Source organism: Setaria italica, chromosome II, assembly GCF_000263155.2.
Source record: "Setaria italica strain Yugu1 chromosome II, Setaria_italica_v2.0, whole genome shotgun sequence".
In the NCBI taxonomy this organism is placed as follows: domain Eukaryota; kingdom Viridiplantae; phylum Streptophyta; class Magnoliopsida; order Poales; family Poaceae; genus Setaria; species Setaria italica.
The window spans coordinates 27,693,999-27,721,372 of record NC_028451.1 but is presented as its reverse complement, the minus strand read 5'-3'; the positions used below and the strand labels follow the sequence as shown (position 1 = coordinate 27,721,372).

Below are 27,374 nucleotides of genomic sequence, written 5' to 3'. Positions count from 1 at the left end.
TAGTAGTGCAAATTAGCTTATGCACTTCCATAATAACTACTAACTAGTTAAGCCTTTTCTACAGTTGTAATGTTGTATCATTGTGTTAGCGCTGACCAGTTAACATTTTTAAGAATTGTGCCCTTGCATTACATCATATCTGATTTAATATTCTGCAGTAGATTCTAATTTGAAAAGTAACATTACTCTGATACAAAGAAAAATCTATCATCAACCAACTCCCTGATTAGGATCTTCAGGTGCTAGTGTGTGTGGTTGGGTCTTTGCATGACTCGTTCTTCTCCTATTAATTAATATAATGATACGCAGCTCTCCTGCGTGTTCGAGGGGAAAAAAACAACTCCCTACATATACGCATGCAAATAGAGCACACCATATGCACATGTCTACATAAATCCATTTAAAGATCTGGTGTTCATCAAATTTCTTGAGCATTAGGTGTTCATGGGTGTATGTTCAAGGCAATATAATGTGTGTTCTGCACAAGTCCATCATGAAAAATCTTGCAAGCATTGTGTAGAATATTATGTGATTGTTTCAAACTGTATTTAGAATTAGCAAATGTTAATACTAATCACTTGACCTTGTTGCACCAGCATATGATGTTGTTGACAAGGAACAATTTCAAGATCTCAACTCTTTGGGTTATCCCATTCCATCAAGGAGTATGGTCAACCGTGAGTGGCTTGTACATTTATCCTGCATTGGGCCTTTGTACAGCCCTGTTTTACCACTAGCAACTATTATACCATTTATAACTTTTCAAGTGGCATGATTTTGGTTAATACTTATGAAGATCCTTTTGGTGATTTATATCCTAAAGGTGTCTAGGATGAATTTAGGAAAAGAGTTTCTTCTGAAATATCTTGAAATATTGTCACACTTACTTCTTTCAAAGGTGATTTTGCACATTTACTATTTCATATTTGTGTTTCATTATCATTTGCTGATGATCAGAATCATGATTTCCAGGAGACAAAAGGATTTTTGCCTGCACTGGAGTTTTTGTTGACTTCGATGATAAGTATCCAAAAATTCTGACATCAGCAAGCTTGGTTAGAGATCCTGATGATCAAAATAAGATTGTTGGGGACTTGAGGGTTAGTGTTCCTAAGTCCTAACTATACTGTGATCCTTGTTCTTCCAAGATCTTAAGTCTCGTTGTATTATTTGCAGATTGAGGTGTTACTCCCAAGCAAACAATACGGAATAGGGATATTGAAACTTTATGGTTTAGATTACAATGTTGTTGTAGTCAGTGTCGAGAATTACCGTGCTCTTTGTCCCGTGAATCTTGAGAGTTCCTGTGAATCTTACAAATGATATGATTCATGATTGTATGGTAAATGATACTATGGTAGTAGCTATTGGGCGGATCTTCCAATCAGACGCATTAATGGCTGCAAGTGGGAAACTAACTAATGGGTTAGGGGGTGTTTGGGAGGAGGGGGCTAAACTTTAGCCCTATCACATCGGATGTTCGGGTACTAATTAGGAGGACTAAACATAAACTAATTACAAAACTAATTGCAGAACCCTAGGCTAAATCACGAGACGAATCTATTAAGCCTAATTAATCCATCATTAGTGAATGGTTACTGTAGCACCACATTGTCAAATCATGGACTAATTAGGCTTAATAGATTCGTCTCGCGATTTAGCCTAGGGGTTGTGTAATTAGTTTTGTAATTAGTCTAGATTTAATACTCCTAATTAGTGTCCAAACATTCGATGTGACGGGAGCTAAAATTTAGCCCCCTCCTCCCAAACACCCCCTTAGGCATGCTTGATTGCGAAGCTCTTTCCTACTCCACATTTAAAATCACTAAGGCAGTACTGTTGATCTTATTTTTCTTACTTTTACATGTTCGAACTTGGAAGTAAATATGCATTGGATTAGTAGTTCAACTAACCTATCACATCATCATGTACTGAGATTCTTGGCATATTGTAAAACTGACAACCCCTATGTAACTTGGTTAGGCTGGAATTGGAGGGCCCCTTGTTGATGTTGATGGTAATTTTATTGGCATGAACTTCCATGGAATGAACTACCATTGTAAGAAAATTGGAACCCCCTACTTGTATCGTGAAGTTCTCTGTAGAATCCTGGAATTTTTTAAGACAAAAGAGTATGTATATAGATTACTTAAGTAGTGCCAGTTAGAATAAGTATTTGATTTTGTTTGCACTTGGCTGTAAGATTTTTGTTAACATTTTACAATCTAGTTGAAGGATGTTTTGTCAAGCATAATGTTCTTTTCTTTTGTGTATTTCACAGAACTAAGAATTTTAGTTGGGGGGAAGTATTGTTGGAGATAAGGAACCAATAAACAAGTATGCTGATACATCCTCATTGCTATTGAACTTGCACTTTTATAAATTTGCTGATCATATTACGTTTGGTTGTGAATTATTGAATAACAGATGGCCAGTGCCTGATCCGTATTGGTGTGATCCAAGTGATGTGGAGGAGGATGATATGAATGACAAACAGGAACTCGTAGCTGACGGCTGCCCAGTAAGATACAGGTTTGGATCTATAAGCATCCTCATGTAGTCTTTGCTCTACTCCACTGGAGCATCCTTGGAGAGTTGTTTGGAAGGAGAGGAAGAACGATCAGATCCTCCCGGCTGTCGTACGACACGGACGTAGCCAAGAAGCTGTGGGCAGAATCGTCGGTGGTGTTCAAGGAGCTGCAGCTTAGAGAAGGCGAATTCATGAACAGTTAAAAGAAATACGGACAAATAGATGATTCTGGCATCCTACTTGTCTTTTGTACATGGTCCACCTTGTAGTGTAACACAAGCTTTTGGTCTTACATACATGAGGCCGCGCAAGGAAGGTCTTGTTTGTTGTGTAGCTGCTGCTTCCTGTTTAACAGCGATCATGAGGCATTGCTAGCGTGTTATTGCTCCCTCCGCCTGTTGGGCGCCGCCAACCAGAAAACGTTCCCATGGAGGAGTGGCCGCTGCTGCTCCATCTGTAGAGGTAATTAACACCGGCATGGGCGAGCGTGGGCACAAGAAGCACACGAGCACGCCGGCTGAGCAGTACATGAATGAACACATGCAATTTAGCAGTTGGTTTTGTTGTTGGATATTTGTGATCTCGGCTAACAGCCGTGGATTAACTTGGCAAACAAGTGCACCTTGTTGAGAGATAAACATGCCAAATTAGTTTCCGGCGCCGTGCGCATCTTCTTAATTTCTCGCTTCTTTCCGTTCCTCTCGTCCTCCCCTCCGTACCAGAACAATCAATCCCCGCGCCGCTGGTGGATCCCTCCTCCTAGAACCCTCAACTTGAAAGATATTTGCAACTTGGTGGTTTATTTGCTTCTCAGGGAGTAAGGATTTGCATCGAAGCTTTGCTCATTTTGTGACCCAGATTTGACCTTCACATCGCTTTAGTGTTGGACAGATGTTAGCAAGTAAGAGGGGTGCTTTCTCAAACAAGAAAAAAATAACTCGCAGTGATGGACAGTCATCCATCTCAGCAGGTCTGCTGATTCTTCCTTTTTCTCCTCATGTTTTTGACAGCTCTATTTAAGCACTCACATCTCTGTTGTATCGTGTTTCTTTGACTGACTTACCTGGGACAGATCAAGACATTTGGAATCAGCTGCGTGAAGACGTTGCATCGAATCTGCGTAGAAGTGTTGTCTCACTTGTTTTGAACGATGGTGATTATGCTGTTGTATTTGTATCCTTACTTTTCTAAATATATGTTTAAACATTGTTAGTTATGAATGATTTAAATTAAGATCTTCTGTAGCGTGCAGAATTCCGTGTACATTCTCTGGTATAGCCATAGAATGCCAGAATAATGTCACAAAGTTTGTGACAACTGGAATTTTGGTTAGTGCTCTTAAGACTGGCCAGTTTGAAGAAGACGTTATAGTTAACTATGATCATTCCATAAGATTTCCTATGCTTTATGTTATAGATCAAAGTGCACTATGAAGGAAATGTTGCCACAGGCTATCTGGATGAATATGATTCTGACTGTCAACTTGCTGCTGTCAAAGTCATGTCCCCCCTTGATATTTATTGCATACATCTTAATCCTGGGATGGAATCTATGCCCTGTAAGCAGCTAATAGTTGTAGGGTGTGTCTTTGACACATTAATAGCAACAAGTGGGAAAATTTCACATCGATCTAAAGATAGAAAATTTCTTATACTCTCTCGTATCTCTGAGGTACAGTTGCATTCGTATGGGTTAATCTTTGGCTGGAAATGTATTTACACTAAACTACATCTCATATTCTATAAAAAGTATAATGGTGTTACCCTTGGTGTACTTATATTTAACACCATTGACTGTATTACAAAAGTTTGGCTTCTAAGTTCTTTTAAACTATTTTAAACTATACAGTAAAGTTGAATGGGTTCTGTATTGGTTAGATTTGCAATGGAACATACTTTAAAGATATTATACATTTCTAAATATTTACAAGTAATTGGGGAGTTAGCATAAAGTGGGGAGTAACTCTTGTTCCAGATCATTTTATTTTGTTCCAGTGTAACCCATGTTACTCTTATTTTTCTAGAATTGGTGAGGGGCGGCATTTGTTGATGTAGATGGAAATTTTGTTAGCATGAACCACTGCAATTTATTGCCATGGAAAATATTTCTCAAACGGTCAACATCAAGGGGGTATTTCGCTATGTTGGCATGAACGGTTGGTATGAGACTAGAAGGTAAGCTGTTTTGTTAGCTTTATTCCCTTTTGGAGTTTCTTTGGGCATTTGTTGCAATTCCTAATATTTATCCCTAATAACAACAAAATTCTTTGGTACCTCTACCTAAAGATGACTGCAAATGGACCAGCTGTGCTATTGGTATCTGTCACAGTTTGCATTTTTTGTAGAGTAGCTATATTCCTGTCATCCTGTGTCAGTATTGAAGCTTATGTCTTATTCAAAATATGTGAGTTCTTTTTTCAGACTATACACTAAAAATTGTTGAAATACTTGTGTCCATCGTACCTCAGCTATATTATCTTTTCCTTTCCTACAACTCTGCCATACTGCCACCATGGTGACGTTGTATTGTGCTTGGTTGATACTTAGTATTGTTGTTAGTGCTCATGTTAATGTTCTTCTGCAGGGGGGAACATTACTTCCATCCTAAAGGTGAGCACGACCAATCAAATATCTTTATTGTGCAATCCATCACCATTAGTAGTGCAAAGTAGCTTATGTACTTCCATAATAACTATTAACTAGTTTAGCCTTTTCTTTATTAAGTTGTGTTTTTGTGTTAGAGTACACTAATCAATCAACATTTTTACCATGCTAGCATGGTGCCCTTGCATTGTGATGCATCTCAATTGATATTCCATATATTCTAATTTTGAAAAGTAACATTACTCTGATTTAAATTTTTTATCATCAACCGGCTCGTACATATACACATGCATATAAGGCAATAGGGTACTATTAAATATTGCATTCACAAATCTACATAAATCCATTTACAGAAGATCGGGATTGTGCATAGACCACACCATGACCACCATTGGTTCCTTGAGACGAGATGAGGTGCTTATGGGTATATGTGATTGTTGCAAATTTTACTTAGAATTAGTGTGTGTTACTGCTAATCACTTGACCATGTTGTACCAGTATATGATGTTGTTGACAAGGAATAATTTTAGGATCTGAACTCTTTGAGTTATCCCATTCCATCAAGGAGTATGGTCAATCGTGAGTGGCTTGTACATTTTCTTAGTTATTCTGCATTGAGCCTTTGCACAGCCATATCGTACCACTAATATTATACCATGTATCATTTTTCAGGTGGCATAATTTTGGTTAATACTTATGAAGATCCTTTTTGTGATTTATATCCTAAAGGTGTTTGGGGTGAATTCAGGAAAAGAGTTTCTTTTTATATATCTCAAAATGTTGTGGCACTTTCTTCTTTCAAAGGTGATTTTGTAGTAATGTGCTATTTACTATTTCATATTTGTATTTGGTCATCATTTGCTGATGATCAGAATCATGGTGTCCAAGAGAAACAAGGTTTTTTGCATGCACTAGAGTTTTTATTAACTATGATGATGAGTATCCAAAAATTCTGACTTCAGCAAGCTTGATTAGAGATCGTGATGATCGAAATAAGATCGTTGAGGACCTGAGGGTTAGTGCTCCTGACTATACCGTGATTCTTGTTTCTAGATACAACCTAAGTTCCATTGTATTGATTGCATATTGATTTGTTGCTACCAAGCAAAAAGTGCAGAATAGGGATATTGAAACACTATAGTTTACATTACAATGTCAGTGTTGATAATAATTGTGCTGTGTCCTGTGAATCTTGAGAAGTGCCCTGTGAAACTTCAAGATTCTATGGTAGAATCGCCCTGTGAAACTTCAAGATTCTATGGTAAACGATTCTACGGCAGTAGCTGTTGGGTGGATCTTCCAATCAGGCGCATTAATGGTTGCAAGTGGGAAACTAATTGTCGGGTCAAGCATGCTTGATTGCGAAGTTCTTTGTTACTCCACATGTAAAATCAGTAAGGTAGTGTTATCTTATTTTTCCTACTTTAAAAATGTTGGGAATTAAGTAAATATGAGTTTAAATAACCTATCACATCATGTACTGAGATTCTTTGCATTACAATTGACAACCCCTTTGCAACCTTGTTAGGTGGGGATTGGAGGGTCCCTTGTTGATGTTGACGGTAATTTTATTAGCATGAAGTTTCATGAAATATGCTACAATTGTGAGAAAATAGGAACTCTGTACGTGTATAGTGAAGATCTCTGTAGAATCCTCGAATTTTTTAAGACAAAAAAGTATGTATATATTTCTTTTTTTTCAAGTATGTCTAGATTTTTTTTTTATTTTGGTTATTGTTCCTATTTGAACAAGTATTTAGTTTATTTTGCACTTAGCTATAAGATTTGTGTTAACATTTGAATAATCTAGTTGAAGGATGTTCTGTCAAGCATAATTGTTTTATTAAATCTATTTTTGTGTGTATTTCACATAACTACGAATTTTAGTTACGGGGACATTGTCCATGGAGATGAGGAAGCAATAAACAAGTAAGCTGATACATCTCATTGCTATTGAAGTTGCATTATAAAGTTGCTGATCATAGTACGTTTGATTGTAAATTACTGAATAAACAGGTGGCCAGTGCCTGATCCATATTGGTGTGATCCAAGTGAGGTGGAGGAGGAGGATATGAATGACAAACAAGAACTCGTAGCCGACGGCTGCCCAGTAAGATACAGGTTTGGATCTATAAGCGTGCTCAAGTAGTCTTTGCTCTACTCCACTGGAGCTTGTTCGAGTTGGCATGTCTTATGTTTGAGACTGCGTGCTATGTAAAGATACAAATGGTTTATTTGTCTTTTTTTCCATGTACCTTAAAAAAAATACACTTAATGTGTGGTTTTTAAGCTTCAGCTAATATTAATATCTCCATCTGAACCTGTTTACATGCACATTTTTTTTCTGTCTCTGGAGTCAATATGAGTGTCACTGGATTTAGAAATCAGGCACACAATTGGAGTCCGTCTGGATTTTCTACCTCTTCCTGCCTGATCAAATGACGACTACTGTGACCGTATGTAGTATGGACATTCTCAACAAATCAAATATTATCCCAACTATCAACTTGGCGCTGGAGTAAACAAACTCTGCTGTGCGCCTGCTGTTGCAGCCCAACACCCGTGGGGCCATGGGGGCACGCAGTATTTGGTTGCTCCGAGTCCGAACTCACTTTGATGTGAGCTATTCAGATTCAGAGGGGTTTATCATCGCTTCAGAATTCAGATGTTATCTGTTATCTCTTGTATATCTGCTTTGTTGAGATGTTTGTTGGATGGGTTCACGTGTAGATGATGCTTAATTGTTTGGAGGCTGTAAAGAAGATGAGTTTTGACTAGGCTATTTCTTCAGCTTAATTAGAACAACAAACTTTGGGGCACCTTTTGTGCTTCAGCATGTGAATATATAGCATGCGGCAAGCAATATCCAGTTCTTCCGGTGCGGCACCATGCAAGCGCACCTTCATTGAACCATATCGGTGCTAGCTGCACTCGGTTTGAGGCATATGGCCTGGCCCGGCCCAAAATGACCTGAATGCAGCATGCTCTATCCTGGCATCACTTGGAATTGAAAAGGATCCTGCATGAGACCGTGACACGAGTCTGGTAGATGATACAGCTAACAAGTTCACACCAAAGTGATTTTAGTGTTTGGCAATGTGGGGTTCATCGTATCAGGTTAGGTGCAGCTCTCTCTTTTCTTTTTTTCTTTTATTTTTTTGATCCTCTATTGAATTAAATACGCAGCACTGCAAAATATGCCGAGCTGCCCTAAATTATAGCATAATAATACGTATAGCGCTGCTGTTGCATGCCTTGCATCAATTTCGCACCTGCCTTTTCTGGCAGCGGTGTGCTACAACAGATATGGAGACGGTGAATTTCTAAGCCTTTGTGAATAAATGGGGAGTTTGGCTAACAAACAGCGGCATCAATACAAGGGAAACGAAAAAAATGTACGCAGCTTCAGACAATCAAACACCAACTGGAAGACCGTTATTTGTATTTGAGATACCTGAAGAGACAGGTATTATTCCAGACGGCAATATACGCTTCACTTCGAAAGTACACGGATATATCAGTGACAGTATATATATAGATCTAGCAAAGTCTGCAACCAAAATCAACTGTATCTTCTCCGACTCCACAGAATATAAGCTAACACAACGAAAAGCGAACAAGACAGACCTTTTCCTCCGGTCTACGTCTCAAAAGCTGACCACGCACTCTGTTCCTTCTCGCCTGCAAAATTGGTCTCCACATCATTCAGGGGCGTGGCAGCAAGTGGAACAGGCCCTCCCCTCAACCCTCTAGTTGCTGGCGCTCGCCGGGAGGTAGTACTGGTAGTAGCCCAGCACAGCGAGGAGGGCGACCAGCACCGCAGCGGCGACTGCAGCAGCCGGGCCGGCCCATGACCAGTAGGACTGTGCCTTCTTCCTCTTCAGGAGAGCCTTTGGTGGCGGGGCCTTGCTCCGGCTGACCACATTCCTGTACCGGGCATTCTCCTTCTGTTCTTTCTTCAATGTGGTCGAAGCTGGGGCTGCTACTTCCTCAGCCTGGGTTTCCGTGGCTTCATCAGACTTGGCGTCTGATTCAGAGGGCTCATCAGTGTCAGCTGCTCCGGATTTCTTCTTGGCTTTCTTCTCCTCTTTCTGAAAGAATTAGTTGAGGCATTGTTACAGTATAGATCGAATGGTTGTGAGAGACAGACAACAAGAAACAGAGATATGTAGTACCTTCAGCTTCTTCTCAGCGTCCTTCTGTGCTCGAGCCGCCGCCTTAGCTGCCTGCTTCTCAGCTTGCCTCTTCTTCCTCTCCAACGCAAGCTTGTTCTTCTCAATCTCCTCCTGCCTCTTGATCTCTTTCAACTTTGCCACATCAGCTGTTGTAGGCTTCGCCTTTTCCTTTGGAGGCTCGACCTCGTAATCATCATCAGCATCCAGAGCAGCTTTTGCCTTGAGCGACTTCACAGGCCCTTTCGAACGGGCTTCAACCTTGGGAGCTTCATCTGCTAGGGGAGCAGGCACTTCCTGGGCTTGTTTTGCAGGTAGTTTTACTGGGATGGGTTCTGGTTCTGCAGCTGGCACTGGCGCCTGTGACTCGATAAATATGGGCTTCTCATCAGGATTCCTCATTCGGCCATCTCGGGTCAGCAATCGGCTGTTGAGGGAAGCAAGAATCCTCTTCTCGTAGTCCTCTCTGAAGGCCTTGCTTTCACACCATTGGGTCATGAATTTATCAACCTATCAGAGTAGCAGGTGTTTAGTACAGACACATGAAGTCAAGCCATTAATATCAATGTTTTTAGAAGCACACCTCAGTCTTGTGGAGCTCTTGCAATTCTGTCAGCATATTCCTTGACGAATAGTCCCTAGCTTTGTTCAAAACCGTGCGACTTTGAAGGAAGGATGCATTCTGGATCAAGTATAGAAGAATATCATTGAATTTTGACCCACACAATCATAAGCCAAAGACAGGATCCCATAAAAAAGCAGAAAACATGTCATGCCACCTCAGGTTATGCAACAGGCAAAAAGTTTCAATACACTCCTACAGGAACAAAATGCCCATCAGCCTAAGGCCCTGCTTGGATGAGCTAGAATTAATTTTTAGCTAGGACTAAAAATTAGCTGGCTAAAAGGTAGGTAGCTAAAAATTAGTCCAACCTGTTTGGATGCATGGACTAAAAATTAGCTGGCACGCTACTGATCCAACCCAGCCAGCACCTAGGAGGCACACAGCAAAAATAAGATAAACAAAAGCAGCCAACAAGCTGCACAGGCACACAGGGAATATAAACCATCAGGCAACACAAACAAAGGCTGAAGCAGACAGAAGAAATAGGTTTCGCTATTATTAGCCCAAGTATAGCACAGAATAATTTTACAAGGACAGAGAACCTCTGCATGGAGAATTTTGAAGAAATGCTAACTTACTTTTGCATCACGCACTGCTCTCAATTCTTGCAATGATTCATATGCCTTGTCCTTTCTGGCAGTTGCTGCATCTAAATCTTCTTGAAGTGATGCAATCTCAGCATCAACAGCTTTTAGCTCATCTTCCAAGACCTTAATCTTAGATCTGACTGCTTGCCGTTCCTTCTTAATTCCATCAATGCCCTCCCCGATGATCTGAATGTTGACCGATGTTACCTTCTATTTCTTCACGAAATGTATGCAGAAACACAAGATGAATTGCAGTACAACATACTTACTTTGACCTGGTCCTGTATGGCCTCTTTTTCAACCACAGTATCTTGCAGTTTAGCCCGGTTAGCAGCATTAGAGATGACTTTCGATCTAGTTTTTTCAAGGTCCTTAATTTCTTTGACCAGTTGCTTCTCCTCAGCTAAGGATATGCTCTCATGTACCATACGGTCATTCAGCATCTTGATCTACGGAAGAGCAATGGACAACAACATATAATTAAACATCAAACAAGTCGAAGTTGATTTTGCAAAAAGGTTCGAGGCATACCGTTTGTTCAAGCTCTTCGATAGAAGAGCACAAACCTGCACCCTGCGCCCTCATGGCATTGTTTTCCTCACGAAACTTGCCTAAACTATTCCGAAGAGGCTCCATCGCCTTAATCTTCTCATTAACAACTTCATTATATCTTTTGTTCTCCACAGTCAATGGCTTCAGCTCTGTGATAATATTGGAGCGTTTTGCCTGCAAATAAATGGTAAGTTACAAAATGGAATACATGTTGCTTCACTGGGGCTGTCTACTCCCATAAATTTAAACAAGTTACAAGACATGAAACGGATTGCTGATGTGAGTAATGCATCAGCAAGGACGACCCTACTTCAATGAGAACCAGTAAGAACAATACCTTCTTGTTTCTTACTGCATCGATAAGTTTAGAACGAGCTTGGATCTTCTTCTGAAATTCTTTGTCTGCCAGCTCGAGTTTTGCCCTCAGCTTAGGATCCTCAAATGAGCGGACCTTGACAAAGTAGAAGGCATGAGTTTGCTTAGGTTCAGGCCACTCATCCTTCGCATCCTTTGGAGGTGCCAGATCAGCAACATTTGCAGTTGTCTCTGAACCAAAAACAGCTGCCTCCTCACGTTCTTTTGCAGTTGCTTTGCTTTCCTTCTCTTGGAATAGGATCACTTCTCCATCAGATACTTTGACCTCTGCTGGTGCTGTTTCAGCTCCAACAACCTCCATTCCCATGTCCCTGCAGCTACAGCACAGAAAACTGTTAGTGGGACAGGTTTACAATGAGGTGGAATAAAAAACAAAATCTGAGGAACTTCTTTTCATTGCTTGCAACACATACAGTTAACTGGATCTTTATTGCAAAATTACATAAAGTTTTTCCTCGCTACACAAGAAGTGCAAATGCAAACTAAAAGCTGTTAGCTGGCAAACAAAGTTCAAAGCAAATGTCACAGAACACCTAAAAAACTGGCCAATGCAAAAAGCATGTTCATCAAATCTCCATGAAAAGATCAAATGGAAATTCTGCAAACCAAAGTACAATTAAGGTGCGATGAACAAGGTATGCAGATCACATCACCATCAAATCATCTAAAAGGGAGATATCTCCAACAGTTGAGACACACTGGGCCTTTTAATGTAAATCTATGAAACTGTCCGCACCAACTGTTTCCCCTACCCAAAACTGAATCATCAAACCACTCATCCAATACCCCATCTGAGAAGAATTCTACATTTCTACACCAAAGCCTATTGCGCCTAAGGAGTAGGTTCACCTGGAATTGACTGCAGCTGCAACCCCAAATTTGAATATCTGTCAGAGAGATATGGGAAAGGGATAGAGGTTTTGACATAAAAGGTAGGGTTTCCTTTTGGGGCTTTACAATTTGCTTGTTTGCCTGTCTATTTCTTCTTTCAGCTTCCTAAAATGGAAAGGTGCTCAGACAAAAGTGCAGTGGGGCCAGCGTGCTGATGCAATTTTGGTGCTGGGTCAGCAGGCAGCCAAAAAGGCTTACGGGCACACAATTTGGATGAGGGCATGCAATGATGCTACTCATAACAGTCATAGCTCACAAGTTCCCTGGGCATGGTGGTGACGTGTACAACTGCACACTGAATCACTAGCACACAAAGCCCATGCCAACATGCTATCTGCCTATGACACACAAAAGAGGAACTGCCTGGCATTATCTGATTCTGGCCATCTTTTCTTAGCATAGTTGAGGGCCATGTTACTCTTCATTCTGCAGAAGTTCCACTGGGATCATTTCGTTCTAACACAATAGTGGAAATACAGCAGCTTATGCATGTAGTGGGCTGAAAGCGACCAAAGTGAACTCTGGAAATGTAATCGCAGAAAACAGTTGATCCTGATATGGAAAGGAATTGAAATCACTGCACACCTTCAACTGCAGTTGGTGACAGTATCACCAATAATATGGTAAAACCTATGACTATGGCAGCAGATTCAACACATGAACTGGACCAAAACCTACTAGTCCAATCGAACGGAAAAACTAAGAGCCCGAGTAAGATCACTAGCGGAAGGCGCAAAAAATCATTCCTGCACTGCCAGCGCGCGCAGGATCCGATTTAGAACCCCAGCCACCACACCGCGTCAAATCCAGGCGCGATCCACGAGGCACCGCAGATCACAGATTCACAGCCATACTACATCCGATCGTCTTCCCTCCAGCGGGCAACACCAACCCAATTAGCCCACCGATCCAGATCTACCAGATAACCACTCCCAGTTCCCCCGCGCCCATTTCAACCCACCACGGAACCGATCGCCGCAAATCGCAGCAAAAAAAATTCAAAAAAAATATCATCGCCCCCCAAATCAGAAGGAAACACAACCACACCAGATCATGGGGCGCCTACACCACCCCGCGCTCCTCCGGGGGCCGCAGTCCGGCGGATCAGAGGGAGGGGGAGCAGCTCCGACCCGGCAAACCCGCGAACTAAATCTAGCAACGATAATACAAGGCGGAGGCGTACGACGGCAGGGGGACCGGCGAGCCGGGAAAATTCGACTCACCAGGCGACGGTCGCGCGGAGGCGAAGCGAGGCCGCGCTCGCTCCGATCTGGCGACGGCGGGGGCGGCGGTCGCCAAATCTGGAGGCGCACGCCGGCTCGGGTGATGTGGATTTGGAGGAAGAGAGGGGGCGAGGGGGGGTTTGGGCCGCGTGCCTGCCTACAAGTAGAAGCCAAAGGGTGGCAGGGAGTTATATATGAGGTAGATTTTTTCTTTTCTCCCACTGGATCTGTTTGGTTGCTGCGCTATCGTGTCGCGGGGGCAGGGCAGGCAGAGGAAATTACCGCATGGATCGTTTGGTTTTTCTCTCTCTCCCTCCTGCTCGTCCTCAGAGGGCTGTAACGTTCGTGCGTCATGGACTCATGGGCCCCGGATGTCTGTTTAGATGAATGATGGGCCCAGCTATCCGCTCTCATAAATCGCCCTGTTTTCCCTTTTTTGACCCTCACTCTCAAGGCTTTGAGCAAAATGATTTAGGAGAGAAAAATGTACGGATCCGATCTAAAAATGGGCAAAAATCGTGTGGTTAGTGTTGTTGGATCAAAAGATCCTATTTGTTTGAGCCTTTGCTTTTTTTAAAGTTGGCTTTTAGCTTCTCATCATGGAATGCTAGTTTTCTAAAAGCTAGTGGCCTGTTCGCTTCAGCTTATTCAGCCGGCTTATCAGCCACCAAACAGTATTTTCCTCTCACAACAAATCAGCCGTTTCAACTTTTCAGCCGGCTTATAAGCTGAAGCGAACATGCCCTAGGATCCGTTTGGCAACCCAACTTCTCGGAGAACGAGAGTGGCTGACAGCTGGACGAGGATGAGGTGGGGCTAGGCGCAGGGAGGAGGACGGTGGCCTGATGCGAAGGGAAGGCGGCGGCGGGCAACGAGGACGAGCAGGCACGGAGGGAGGACGGCGGCGGCTCGATGTGGAGGAAGGGCGGTGGCGGGTGATGAGGACGAGCAGGGGCGGAGGGAGGACGGCGGCAGCCCAATGCGGTGCGGAGGGAGGACGGCAGGAGCGAATGGAGGAAAAAGAAATGTACCAATTCGGAACATTACCGATGGTAGGTGGGTAAATCACGCCAGGAGCTTGCTAAAAGCTCGTTTTTCTAACCTTTCGAGATATTCATTGTACCCTGGAAAGTCAAAGCTTTTGACCCATAAAAAGCGAACTCGAAAGCTTACCGTTTGTTTGGGCTTTCAACTTCTGGGGACGAGAAGCTGGCTGAAAGTTCAAAAGGACCTAAAATGATGGAGGGAAAGAAGCAATATTGTACATTGCCATCGTGGGGTTAGGCTGGCTTGGGGTCGTGAGTTGTGACAGATAAGGGAGACTGAAAGCTCACGCAGGAATTAGGAAGAACATTGCCATGCCATCATCTCGATCTTGCTGGCGTAGCCTATGCTACGTATATGGGCCGCCAAAAATATCCTCAACGGTTTGAAAGAATTCGAGTACGTCTATCCCCTGTCATTTTATGTTTCTTGCTTATGAACAACCACCAAGAAATCATGTCATTTTCCTAGCTAGTGTTTTCATGTGTATTTTTTGTGGTGTTCCACTCAAGAGTTTGAGAATACATGCCACCGTATTTCTATGGGGTTTTTTTTTTCACTGTGCTAAATTAAAGCAACCCTACTTCTTGAACCTCTAGCAATTTCTTAGCCAATTTCACTGATCAGGAGTCATCATCCGGCCATCTCTGCCCAGTTGCCGGTCATTGAGAGAGGAGAGGATCCTGGCCTCGTAGTCCTCTCTGAAAGCCTTGCTGTGGCGCCACTGGGCCATGAACTCGTCAACCTATGCATCAAAGCAGCACATGCTTAGTGCAGATACATATGCGAGCATCACAAAAGATCAAGTCATGAGACCATGAATTGACATTTTCAGGAGCACACCTGAGTCTTGTGGAGCCCTTGCAGTTCTGTCACCATTCCCCTTGAAGCATAATCTCTAGCTTTGTTCAAAACCGTGAGGTTTTGAACGAACGTAGCATTCTAGATGGGTGCAGCAGTGAATCAGTGAATAGCGCAGCACAATTATTATCCTATTAATAACAAGGAGATGACTTAACTCTCTCTGTATTTAATAGAGGAGTATATATAGAATAGAAGTATGTAAAAGAAACAGGGGTTTAGCCCAAGCGCAGCAGACAAACAAGGCGTCTTTTCATGAGGAACTTTCAAGATATGTAAACTTACTTTCACATCGCGCTTTGCTCTCAATTCTTGCAATGGTTCGTATGCCTTGTCTTTTCTAGCTGTAGCTGCATCTAAATCTTCTTGAATTGATGTGATATCAGCGTTAACAACATTTAGCTCATCCTCTAGAACCTTAATCTTAGATCCGATTGCTTGTTGCTCCTTTCTTATTCCATCAATGACCTGAATGTTGATCATGACTACTTTTCCTTTCTTCAGCAAATACGTGTAGAAACAAAAGATGAAGTTGCAGTGCAATATACTTACTTTGACCTTGTCCTGTGTGTCCTCATTTCCATCCACTGTATCTTGGAGTTTAGGTCGATTGGTGGAGAGATAAATGACCTTCGATCTGGCTTTTTCAATGTCCTTAATTTCTGTATACAAACGCTTCTCCTCAAGTATAGATATGCACTCGTGAACGATGCGGTCGCTCAACATCTTGATCTATGGAAGAGCAATGGAGAGAAAGCACAATCATATTATGGCAGTGGAAGCTGAGTTGACCAAGGGTTAAGGAATACCGTTTGCTCAAGTTCTTCAACAACAGAGCAGCCCTGTGCCTGCATGGTGTTGTTTCCATTACGAAACTTGCCTAAATGGTTTTGAAGAACCTCCACAACTACATGATACTGTTTGTTCTCAGCATACAGTGACTTCAGCTCTGAGATTATATTGGAGCGCTCCTCCTGCAAATAAAGGACAGGTTGTAAAACATAATAAAACATGGTTAAAGCATGCACATCACTTCTTGAGCTGTCTACAACCATCAAGAACATGTTAGGCCAACAATAGAACATACGTCCATTCAAACACGGTAATAGGACATGAACCTCTTGCTGAATAAAAAAAGATGCACCATGCATCAGAAAAAGGAAGAACAATACCTTCTTGGCTCTTGCAACCTCAATAATTTTGTTACGAGCTTCAATCTTCTTCTGGAATTCATTCTCAGCCTCCATGAGTTTTCTTCTAAGATCAGGATCCTTGAATGAGCGAATCTTGACAAAGTAGAAAGCGTTAGTACGTTCAGGCCACTCCTTCACCCTGTCTTGTGGCTCCATTGGTCTCTGAACCAAAAAATTAAAATTCAAAGATAAACCAAAAACCGATACAATAATGACACGTCATTTCACCAACCCAGCAAACAAAGGGTCCAGATCAAATCACATGGACAACCAAAACTAGTTACAGTATAAGTATGATTTGCAGGGAATTTAGATTAAATCACCACCAAAACATCAAAAGGGGATTTATGTGAGACAATTGTGAACTAGGTCATCTAAAGTCAACGCATGTAGATCACATCACCATCAAAGCATCAAAAGGGATGTTATCTCCGTCAATATTGTTTCAAGAGGCTATTTATACGTACACCTACAAGCATACCAACTCTGCTTCTGCCTCTAAATTGAAACAGGCTCATCCTTCATCCAATTGCCCATCTGCGAGAAATTGTAGGGTGAGCCTGCACATCACAAAAATTGGAAACTAAGCACCACATGCAAATGTTCCATCTCTCTTTTTTATCCTAAGAAAGGAAATAGTGGCAGGATTGGTACATCACCTGGGAGTTTTCAGCTACAAAGCCAAATTTGTGGACCTAGGAGATGGGCTACTTTTTTGACTTTGCAATAGAGGGACAGAGGGTAGATGTTTTGATATAAAAAGCAGGGTTTCTTTTTTGTTCTTTGTAGTTTCTCTAGTGTGTGGGACATGGACAGTCAGGAATCTGTCTATTTCTTTATTTCTGCTTCTCGATGGGAAACATAGTTAGCCATAGGCAACTACTCCCTCCGTCCTAAATTATTATTTATTTTAGTTTTTCTAGATACATAGCATTTGACATGCATATATATATATAATGTCTAGATACATAGAAAAATTATGTATTTAGAAAAGTCAAACGAATAGTAATTTGGCATGGAGGTATTAGTGACGATGTGCTGATGCAATTTTAGTGCTCGGTTCAATTGTAGCTCTACATGCTAAGCAGTGTGCAGGCACATTGGTTCAAGGAGCAATGCAAGTCAGGAGTCAGAGCTATGAACTAACACCATGAACGGCACTCAACTGGTATGATTCTCACCTGGTACTGAGTATATATCATAAATTCCTAATCGGGGTACAAATACATGGCGATTTTCCCACCTAGTAGTAGTAGTAAGCTAATCCATCTCTAAAGCTCAGTACCATTGCAAAGATCACTAAGTCAGAAAATACAGCTCCCCAAAGACACCAAGTGCCATCCTTTGCAATGGATGGTACTTGCCAATTTATACATCCTTGAATGGCACTGAGCTAATTTCCTCGTTATATATTAAAACGCCGCCAAAGCAAAGGAGGTGTTTGGATCTTGGAGCTAAAGTTTAATCCGTGTCACATCGAATATTTGGAGGCTAATTAGGAGGACTAAATATGAGTTAATTATAAAACTAATTACACAGATGGAGGCTAAACGGCGAGATGAATCTATTAAGCCTAATTAATCCATCATTAGTATCTAAACATTCGATGTGGTAGGGACTAAAGTTTAGCCCGGGGATCCCAACACCCCCTAAGACAACGTGCTAGCAGATACCAGATGCCATTTGGTGGTCTTCAACTGATATATTTTAATTTACTAGGTAAGGTAGATTATGCAAAATAAACCTAATCTAGTTCTCTCAAACTTCAGTTTTAAAAAAATAGTTCTCTCAAACAACAGTGGAAACTGCAGTTTATGCGTGCAAATGCAATGAGGGAAAAGGTAGCCAACGAGAACCCTATAACAATCTAATCGCGGAAAACGATGATCTTGCCCTGGGCAGCGCCGCAAACCCACAGCACGCCGCGCCGCATCAAACAGCGACATCCCGGTGTCCGCCTCAGCATGCGCCGGCGCGGCGACGTGACTCGATCGCGATGCCATCGAGGAGGAGTGACGTGGCGAGGGAGGGTCAGACCGGCTCACTCACCTGACGAGGGTCGCGGGGGGACGAAGCGAGGCCGCCGCGCGCGCGCTTTCGCCCCGATCCGGCGGAGAGGCGGCGCGGTTGCCGAATCTCAGGGCGACGCGGCGAGGGTGGGTGGACGGAGATTGATCTGCGCGCGCGTGCTTGATGCAGCAGTTTCGTGCGCGCCGTGCGCGGTTGGCCTCGCCGCGGGAGACAACGTTTCGGCCTTTCGGGCTTCGGGGGTGCTTGATACACCCCTAAACTTTAATACCTATCACATCACATCGAATGTTTCATACTAATTAGGAGTATTAAATATAATCCAATTACAAAACTAATTACACAGATGGAGTCTAATTCACAAGATGAATCTATTAAGCCTAATTAATCCGTGATTTGACAATGTGGTACTACAGTAACCATTTGCTAATGACGGATTAATTAGGTTTAATAGATTCGTCTCGCGAATTAGTATAGGAATTTTGCAGTTAGTTTTATAATTAGCTCATGTTTAGTCCTCCTAATTAGCGTCCAAACATCCGATGTGACCTTCCTGAAGTTTAGTACCTCGCATCCAAACACCCCGCTCCGACGTGAAACCTCCGTTCACTTATACTCTTTTCCAAATTGTAAATTGTAGATTTATTTTAACTTTTAATTTAAAAAGATCAAAATAATTTACAATTTGGAACGGGTGGAGTACTTCTGGTTTTCCAAAAAAATTACTACTGTATAATAAAGTTTATTATATGTAATATTTTTACTTACGTGGCACATTAAGTTGACCTAGACAGTCTACACATGTATCTCAATATGTATATATAGAAATAAAGTTCTATATAACTTATAGGTCTATATTTATTCCGTAGAGCACGACATCGATCCCTATGTATGACAAGCACATTTTCTATGCTCTCTTTATCTTCAAAATACATGATGTTTAAGACAATAAATTTCATCCTAGATGTTATATGTTAAAAACTGAGAGTGCATGCGGTAAGTGGCTATCCTTTGGAATTACTAAGCAAAGATGCTCGTGCGTTGCTACGGCGAAACGACGTTGCTTAGCGCACGATGTTTTTTATCATGTCGTGTAGCGCACCATATTTTTTATCATGTTGTGTAACTTTTTTATTTTAGTAGTATTAGACTTTTCATACATAAGGGGTCATGTGAGCGTGTCCATATCCCAACCGCGTGGAGACCTCAGTTGGTCCCGCACCTACCCTCTCCGATCCTCGCCACCAACTCCTCGGGGTCCAGGTCGGACCCATGATGTAGCGGCCTATTGTCCTTCCACTGTTGGAAGCGGGCACTGATCGCGTTCCTACCACTTCAGGTCCAGTGAAGCCCGTTCCTACCAGCTTTCGCTTGGGCCGCACAGGCTAATACCAACTTTTAACGGGCAGAGCCAGCAAGGGCACACCACAGACCCAGGCTCAGAGTTCGCACCAAACATCCTCACCATCTTAATGCCCCCACTTGGGTTACAAGCCCGCGCAACCGAGCTCAGCGAGGATGGCTCGTCAACATTTAAGATGGTGTGGCGCTGCTTTGAATGGCGAGGTGGTACTAAACAAGGAATATGAAATTTTCACATGGGTCCCACCCCGCACCCACCCCTATCATTATCCTTTCTAATCTTTCTCCCGTCTGTCCGGTCCTTATCCTCTTCGTCTCATCTCTCTCTCTCTCAAACTCTCAGTCTCTCCTCTCCCCTCTTTCTCTGGAGAAGGCGGGGCACGGCCGCCCCCAGCGGTAGCTAAGGGTCGTGGAGCTGTGGCGAGGAGCCTCCCGGTCGCGGATGCGACAGCCTGGCCACGGGCGACGGGCCATGCCGCACTACGCGCTGCTGCCGCCGAGTAGACCACACGCACCGCCTGCACACCGGCAGCTCGGGCGCGGCCGGCCGTGGCGGGCGGGGAGAGGCGAACGGCGACACAATAGCGGCATGGAGAGGCGGACGTCGGGCACGGATAGGTGAAAGGGGAGATCGGGAAAGAAAGCTGGACCTACCTATCAATGCATTAATTTTACCTATTATTAAACATCAGGCCCACCTCTTATTAATAAAAGTTGGAAAAATAAGTAAGCAGAAGCGTTCCTCGTTCTCTAAAACTTTTTCCTGAGTGAATCTACTACCTTGTATTAAAGTGGCTAGCTTGGGCAGCCTCTCGGTGGCCTTGCTACTTTGAAAGGTCACTGACGCGCGGACCCCACACGCAAGTCTAAATAAAATAGAAAGAGCTAGGGACTCCGTTCCAGTGCGTTTTGGCCTCGTGGCTCTGCTACTCCGTCCGGCGCGCGGTGCGTGCACGCCCCTTCGAGCTCCCGTCCGTGATGAGCGCCGGGGTACATCCGAGGCTGCCGCCCCTGGGCTGACTGCGGCCGGAGCTGCCGTGCCGCCGACCCGCCACTTGGGGCGTGTTTGGTGTCCTGGAGGAGCCTAGCCTGGCTCGTACCAGCCAGCCAGGCTCCCCTCAGCCTGGTCGCACGCATGCAACGCCGATTTGTTTGGTTGAGCGCATGGAATGAGCCAGGCTCCGCGGATACGCTGTTTGGTTGACTGAATGTACTCGAAATTTGAAATAATAGATGCAGGAATGGTGTTTGGTTAGTTGCATGCAATTGTATGGGGTTACCCCCTGCATGCAGTGGTATTCTTACCACTGCCTTGTTCACAAGGAGGTAACCATAAATACAATAACAGTTGCAAACATGATCGACATTACATCAACTTGTACAGCAAAAAAGCAATGATTACAAACTGAACAACTATAATTACATCTTTAACATTCCATAATTCCATCTTAGGAGGGTCATGTGAGTCTGTTGGCTTGACGTCTTTGTTTTGAAGACCGTAGAAGGCTGCAAATGCTTCATCACTTGACTTGTACTTCTTGTGGCAGGCCCCCTTGTAGCCACTGACCTGAGCATGGGCATCAACCCAATTGGAGTAAACTCCAGGTTGTCGGCCAACATGAACAACATACCAGGCCATAGATGTCTACAATTCATGAAACATTAGTAACATATATAAATATAAACATGCATTTTATATGAAGGTTACAAAGGATGACATTATAAGGTTACAAAGGTCGACAGGAAGCATATCAGGAACCCTTTCATCAGACAGACAGAAAGGATCAAGAGACCAGACAGCAACTACAACATCAAGTATACAGGAACAGCCACAAGCAACTTATGAAACAGCCAGGAAGTAGGCACAACAACAGAAAATACCTTAACAGAAAGGATAAATAAGAACCATATGAATAGGATATCATCATTGCCATGGACAGAGAGGATCAACAAGAAACATATCAAAAGCATATCATCATTGGCATGGACATGTGCTCAGATATACATGCATTTCATATGAAGGTTACAAAGGATGACATTATAAGGTTACAAAGGTCCACAGGAAGCATATCAGGAACTCTTTCATCAGACACAATAGGCACAACAGACACAATAGGCACAATAGACACATGCTCAGTTTAATATCTAACTCAGACAGTAGGCTTATCTAAGTCAGGCAAGTAGAAGGCTACAGTTAGCCATATAGTCAGGAGACAGGATCAAGTCCCCATCCCAAAAGAATGCATCAAGTTGTCAGCTGCACAAAAGACCATCAGATCAGGCAACAGGTATGCACAAAAGAAGCCACAACTGCACCAGGTCGTCCAAAAGAATCACTGCCCAACCAGAACAGCTCAACAACCAAGCCCAGTCCCTCACATGTAGTTGTTCTTGGCCAAGTAGGTACTCAGCCAAAGAACACGGTGTGAGTGAGACATCTGCACAAAAGCAGATCCCTGGGCCTTATTGTTAAGCAGGTGACCATATGCAAGCATTAGAGCTTCATCACTGAACCCTGGCATGTACATCAGTGCACCATACAAGTCAGGGTGGGAATCCTCAACCTTGGTAGAACGTATAGCATCTGCAACATTGTTCACTGCATCAGTCATGCCAGTGAACACAAGGACATCATCATCTGACAGCATGGACCTCTTTCTCTTGCTTCCAACAGGTGGTTCTGACTTGGACACAAAAGCTGCCTCAGGCTTTCCAGGAGTAAAGCTCCTCAGGCAGGTCATGCTTCATTGGGCTGTAGGCAAACTCAGAAGGACTACCAAGAGCCTCATTTGACCCCATAGCATACTTACCTGTTGCCTGACCATTACCAAAGATGACCATCATCTCCTGGTAGTACACAATTGGCTTGTTGAGGTACTCAGCATCTTTGGGATGTGCCTGCATTAACACAACTCAAGTTAGATACTTAAACTGCTACACATTTAATAAAGAAACAGCAACATTACTACATACCTTGATGTGGCCATTGTAGTGCTCCTCCTCAAGGACAATCATTGAGCTGTCCCCATTCCACAAGGCTCCACTCAGCTCTCTCAGCTTTGAGATTTTAACCCACCTCTGCCTCCACTTCCTCAAGTGGTTATACACCTGTGTGCCAGTAACTTCATTGCCACTGAACTCATGCAGAGCCTTGGCAACCTGATTGAGGTGGACTTCTTTGAAACCTTTATCAGTCCTAACACCAGTTGAAATCAGCTGGCACATGCGGCGAAGAATGAATCCAGACATCACATCTGTCCACCTCATAGCAGGTCTCTGCTGAGCAGCACCAGGAGGAACCCCAACAGCCCCAACAGGGCCATCATCCCCATCAGTCCCAACAGCCCCACCAGGGAACACAAGCTCATCAGCAGCAAGGATCTCAGCATTCATCTCCTCAGCCATTCCTATTTCCAATTGCCACACCCCCACTCAGAAACAGGAATAACATAGTTGGGGAAACATCATTGCATGTGTCATGTGCCCTTAGTCATCAATATGCATTGCACTCAAGAGGAAAATAGGAATAAAAATTCATCACTGCACATGTCTCATGCCTCAGTTCAAAAGAAGTATCAGCTCTAATGAAGTATCAGAGAAAATAAATTCATCACTGCAAATGTCTCAAGCCTCAGGTCAAGTGTAGTATCAAAAGAGGTGTAACATCATTGCACATGTCCAATGCCTTAGCTATATTGTGTAATGAAATAAGTAAAATCATCATTGCAATTGTTCAATGCCTCAGAACATAAGTAAAATCATCATTGCAATTGTTCAATGCCTCAGAACATAAGTAACAAACATAGAATACAAAACAGATACAACTTAGATGTGAGAGTTGCCCCTATTGGACCACATGTGTTCAGCCCATTCATCCCTACTTTGAGCCCAAACAGCATTGTCATCCATCTGGACCCCATGTGCAGGACTACCATTATTGTTGGGCACCCATGAGAACTCAGTAGGAACTACCTCATCAACCCCATGCCCAAGTATCCAATTATGCAATATGCAGCAAGCAAGTACTAACTTGACTTGTGTCTTGTAGGGATGAAATGGTTTATTATCAATGATGCGAAAACGGTTCTTCAAAGCACCAAAAGCCCTTTCAACAGATACTCTCAGACTTGAATGCCTCAAATTAAACAACTCCCTTGGGTTGGTTGGGTAGTTCCTAGCACCATACTCTTTCAGATGGTACCTAGTACCACGGTAAGGAGGAAGGAATCCAGGACGACAAGCATATCCAGCATCTACTAAGTAGAATTTTCCTATAACAAGTACAGAAATGCATTAAGTCCATTGTTATGAAGTTACAATGTTTATTTAGGTACCCAATTCAGCTAATTACCTGGTGGAACCCTTAACCCATCCTCCCTCTCTAGTGCATCAGCAAGAACAGTAGCATCATGAGCAGACCCTTCCCAACCAGCTAAGACATAAGTAAATTTCAGATCAAAGTCAACAGCTGCAAGAACATTTTGTGTGGGGTAGTGCTTCCTTCCCCTAAATGCTGCTTGGATCTTTGCTGGCACTCTAGCATATACATGAGTCCCATCTATTGCCCCAACACAGTCCTACATGAAAACTCAATAGATGCATGTTACATGATATGCACCCAAGTATGCAGCAATAACCTACAAACTACATGACAAATTTGTTACCTTGAAATATGGGTACCATCTTGGGCTATTGCTTATCTTAACTGGTGTCTCATTAGATGGAGCTCTAATCATTTCTTGCCTAAGTTCCCCAATAGCATACAAGACCTCCTTGAAATATCTATGCACTGTTTCTATTGACCTTCTCCAATGTTGGTGAATAACTCTAAAGCGTTGGTTGTGGCCAACAATGTGTAGAAACATTGTTAACTGCTCTTCAACACAACTATGAAGGCTATCTGACAGCAACTGCCTTTCCCTAAGCAAGTTGCACAGTGCAAAAAAAGGTGCTTTTCTCATGCGAAGCATAGCAACACACTCTATATCAGTGCAATTGTAAATTTTGTCCAGGTTCTTTTGGCGTTCCTCATCCATGGCACTCAAAGGGCCATAACTGATATGTGGCCTTGAACTACGTTGCATTCTTATCCTAGTCAAGAAGAATGCATACATAGCCGTGATAAGAGCAGCAGCTCGGGCAAACAGCAAGCGTTGCTGGTCCTCCAAAGCCATCTAAGCAAACAAGACAATTACCATGACTACCAAAGCAGCAATACGGTGACAAACTTCATTGCCATGCAACACATGCTCAGATTAAAGGGAAAATGAGACAACATCATTGGCATTGAACAAGTGCTCAGATAAAAACAGCATATCATCATTGGCATTGAACAAGTGCTCAGATAAAAACAACATATCATCCTTGGAAGCAAACAAGTGCTCAGATTAAAACAACATATCATCATTGGCATTGAACAAGTGCTCAGATTCAAACAAGCATCAGCATTGGCATGGACATATGCTCAGATTAAAAGAGAAAACATCATTGACTTGGACATAAGCTCAGAAGAAATAGCATTATCAGATCTGTAGCGCACACAATCACCATCGATAGCACCAGCATTCATCAGAAAAGGTGGAGAGGGAGGGGAGGATTGCTTATACCGAAGGAGGACGGCAAGCACCCAAACAATGTTGCACACGAACAAACAACCGATAGCAGATCTGCAACCTGGCAGCATCAACATGGATTCATACGTTACAACCCTAAGCAACATTGATTCATACCTTAGGAAAAAGAAAGAAATAAATAGGAAAAAAAACCCTAACCAAGAACATGGATTCGTACCTTCGAACCAAGCGAGGAACACAGATCTGAGATCCCTGCATCGATTTGAACAAAAACCACTCAGAGATGCATCTAGGGTTACGAGATCAAGAACACGGGGGGGGGGGGGAGGCGAACCAGATTACCTGCGCAAGAACTCAGATCCAGAGCACCTACAAAGCAACGAAGGAGGGAGGGGATCAATACAACGCGAATCGATGAACCGAATCCATGAAAACCAGAGGAAGAGAGGAGAGGGGAGCACCTCAGATCTAGCGAAGAAGACGAATGGTGACCGAGGGGGAGCGGAGGCGGCGGGGAGGGGGATATATCTGCGGTGAGTGGCGCGAAAGGGGGAGGTAACCCCAGCGAAATGGCGCGAGCTCCCGCCGGCCAAGTTTTCGCCTCCCGCGCGCCCGCCGTCGCACCGCGGGAGCCAGGCCCGGCGGAAACGGCCGCTCCTCTCGTATCCGCGGAGCCTGGCCGAGGGGGTTGTTTTGCACGCGCACAACCTGGCTCGCGGGGGGGACCAGGCAACCGAACAGACGGAGGGTGCACGCGGTGAGCCTGGTTCACGCAGCTGCAGGACACCAAACACGACCGTCACCGCCCCGCCGATCTCCACGCGCAGCTCCAATCCAACGCGCCAGCGCTGCCTGTGGCGCCTGCGCTCGCCCTCGCGCCCGCTCCCGGATCTCGCTCAGACGCCGCCACCTCGGAAGAGCACGCGCCGTAGTCATCGCTTTAAGCTGGTACCGCTCGCCTGCCGCTTGCTCGTGCTGCTGGCGAGCGCCAGCCCCATTCGCACGGAGCCACAGAGGATGGAGCTCGAGCGGCCCAACGGCCTGGCCAGAGAGCGCGCCTGGAGGCGGCGCAACAGCTCCTGTGGGCGACGCGCGTGGTCGCCCGAGCAGGCCGGGAGGCAGTGCGTCCGCCCCCGTTGGCGAGCGTGGTTGCCCCGCGGACGAGTGAGCATAGAGGCGGCGTGGTGGCTTCGCCGTTGAGCAGCTGAGCGCGAGTGCCCCACGGGCGGGCGGTGCGCCGTGCGCGCAGTGATTCCTTCGGCAAGGCAACTCTCGCGCCGCGTGGGCAGGATGGAGACCGTGTCCGCAGTTCAAGCGTGGCGTAACGTGGACGGATTGCAGGCTTGCAACGGTGTAAGAGGAGGTGCCAATGCTTTAATCTTACCTATTATTAAACATCAGACCCGCTTCTTATTGAGACATGCCTCTCATTGATGGAAGTTAGATCAAACAAAAAATAGGCAGAAACAGTCCTCACATATATAGGCCCTGTTTGGCACGGCTCCACTCCTAAACTCTAGCAACTCCATCAAAAAATTCAGCCAAACACCTCAACTCCAAAACTCCATGGAGTTACCAACTCCATGGAGCTGTAGTGCAAATGGAGGTGGAGTTTTGGAGCACCTCTTTTGCTGCTCCAGAAACCTCTCTTTTGAACCTCCTCGTGGAGTTGGTGGGTAATTACCCACCAAAGCCACTGGTTACCAAAAAAACGTTTCATTCTATTCACTCTTCTATTCTCTCGAGCTCAAACTC

The 27,374-nt window shown here is 43.8% G+C and overlaps 2 protein-coding genes and 1 pseudogene across 3 annotated transcripts; all 3 read right to left on the bottom strand.

Annotated features, from left to right (window-relative positions):
- Positions 1-8,541: 8,541 nt before the first annotated feature.
- On the bottom strand, positions 8,542-13,721 carry LOC101772214 (proton pump-interactor BIP103). Of its 2 annotated transcripts, none has more exons than XM_004956577.3 (8): positions 13,559-13,721; positions 11,407-11,755; positions 11,049-11,243; positions 10,787-10,966; positions 10,509-10,703; positions 9,889-9,987; positions 9,309-9,815; positions 8,542-9,224 (listed from the first exon to the last, which is right to left on the bottom strand). In XM_004956577.3, exons 2-8 carry the CDS (start codon positions 11,749-11,751, stop codon positions 8,883-8,885), a joined length of 1,863 nt encoding a protein of 620 aa, XP_004956634.1. In that variant the 5' UTR covers positions 11,752-11,755; positions 13,559-13,721; the 3' UTR covers positions 8,542-8,882. The 2 variants fall into 2 exon arrangements, with proteins under 2 accessions (XP_004956634.1, XP_004956633.1); XM_004956576.4 differs by having other exon boundaries at positions 11,407-11,761; positions 13,559-13,718.
- Positions 13,722-15,074: 1,353 nt separating this feature from the next.
- On the bottom strand, positions 15,075-21,685 carry LOC111256387 (proton pump-interactor BIP103-like). The gene is made up of 7 exons (XM_022824309.1): positions 21,470-21,685; positions 16,636-16,818; positions 16,273-16,437; positions 16,016-16,195; positions 15,749-15,931; positions 15,446-15,544; positions 15,075-15,347 (listed from the first exon to the last, which is right to left on the bottom strand). The coding sequence occupies exons 1-7, from the start codon at positions 21,683-21,685 to the stop codon at positions 15,219-15,221; spliced, it is 1,155 nt and encodes a 384-aa protein (XP_022680044.1). The 3' UTR covers positions 15,075-15,218.
- Positions 21,686-22,421: 736 nt separating this feature from the next.
- Positions 22,422-24,782, bottom strand: LOC105913777 (annotated as a pseudogene).
- Positions 24,783-27,374: the final 2,592 nt, after the last annotated feature.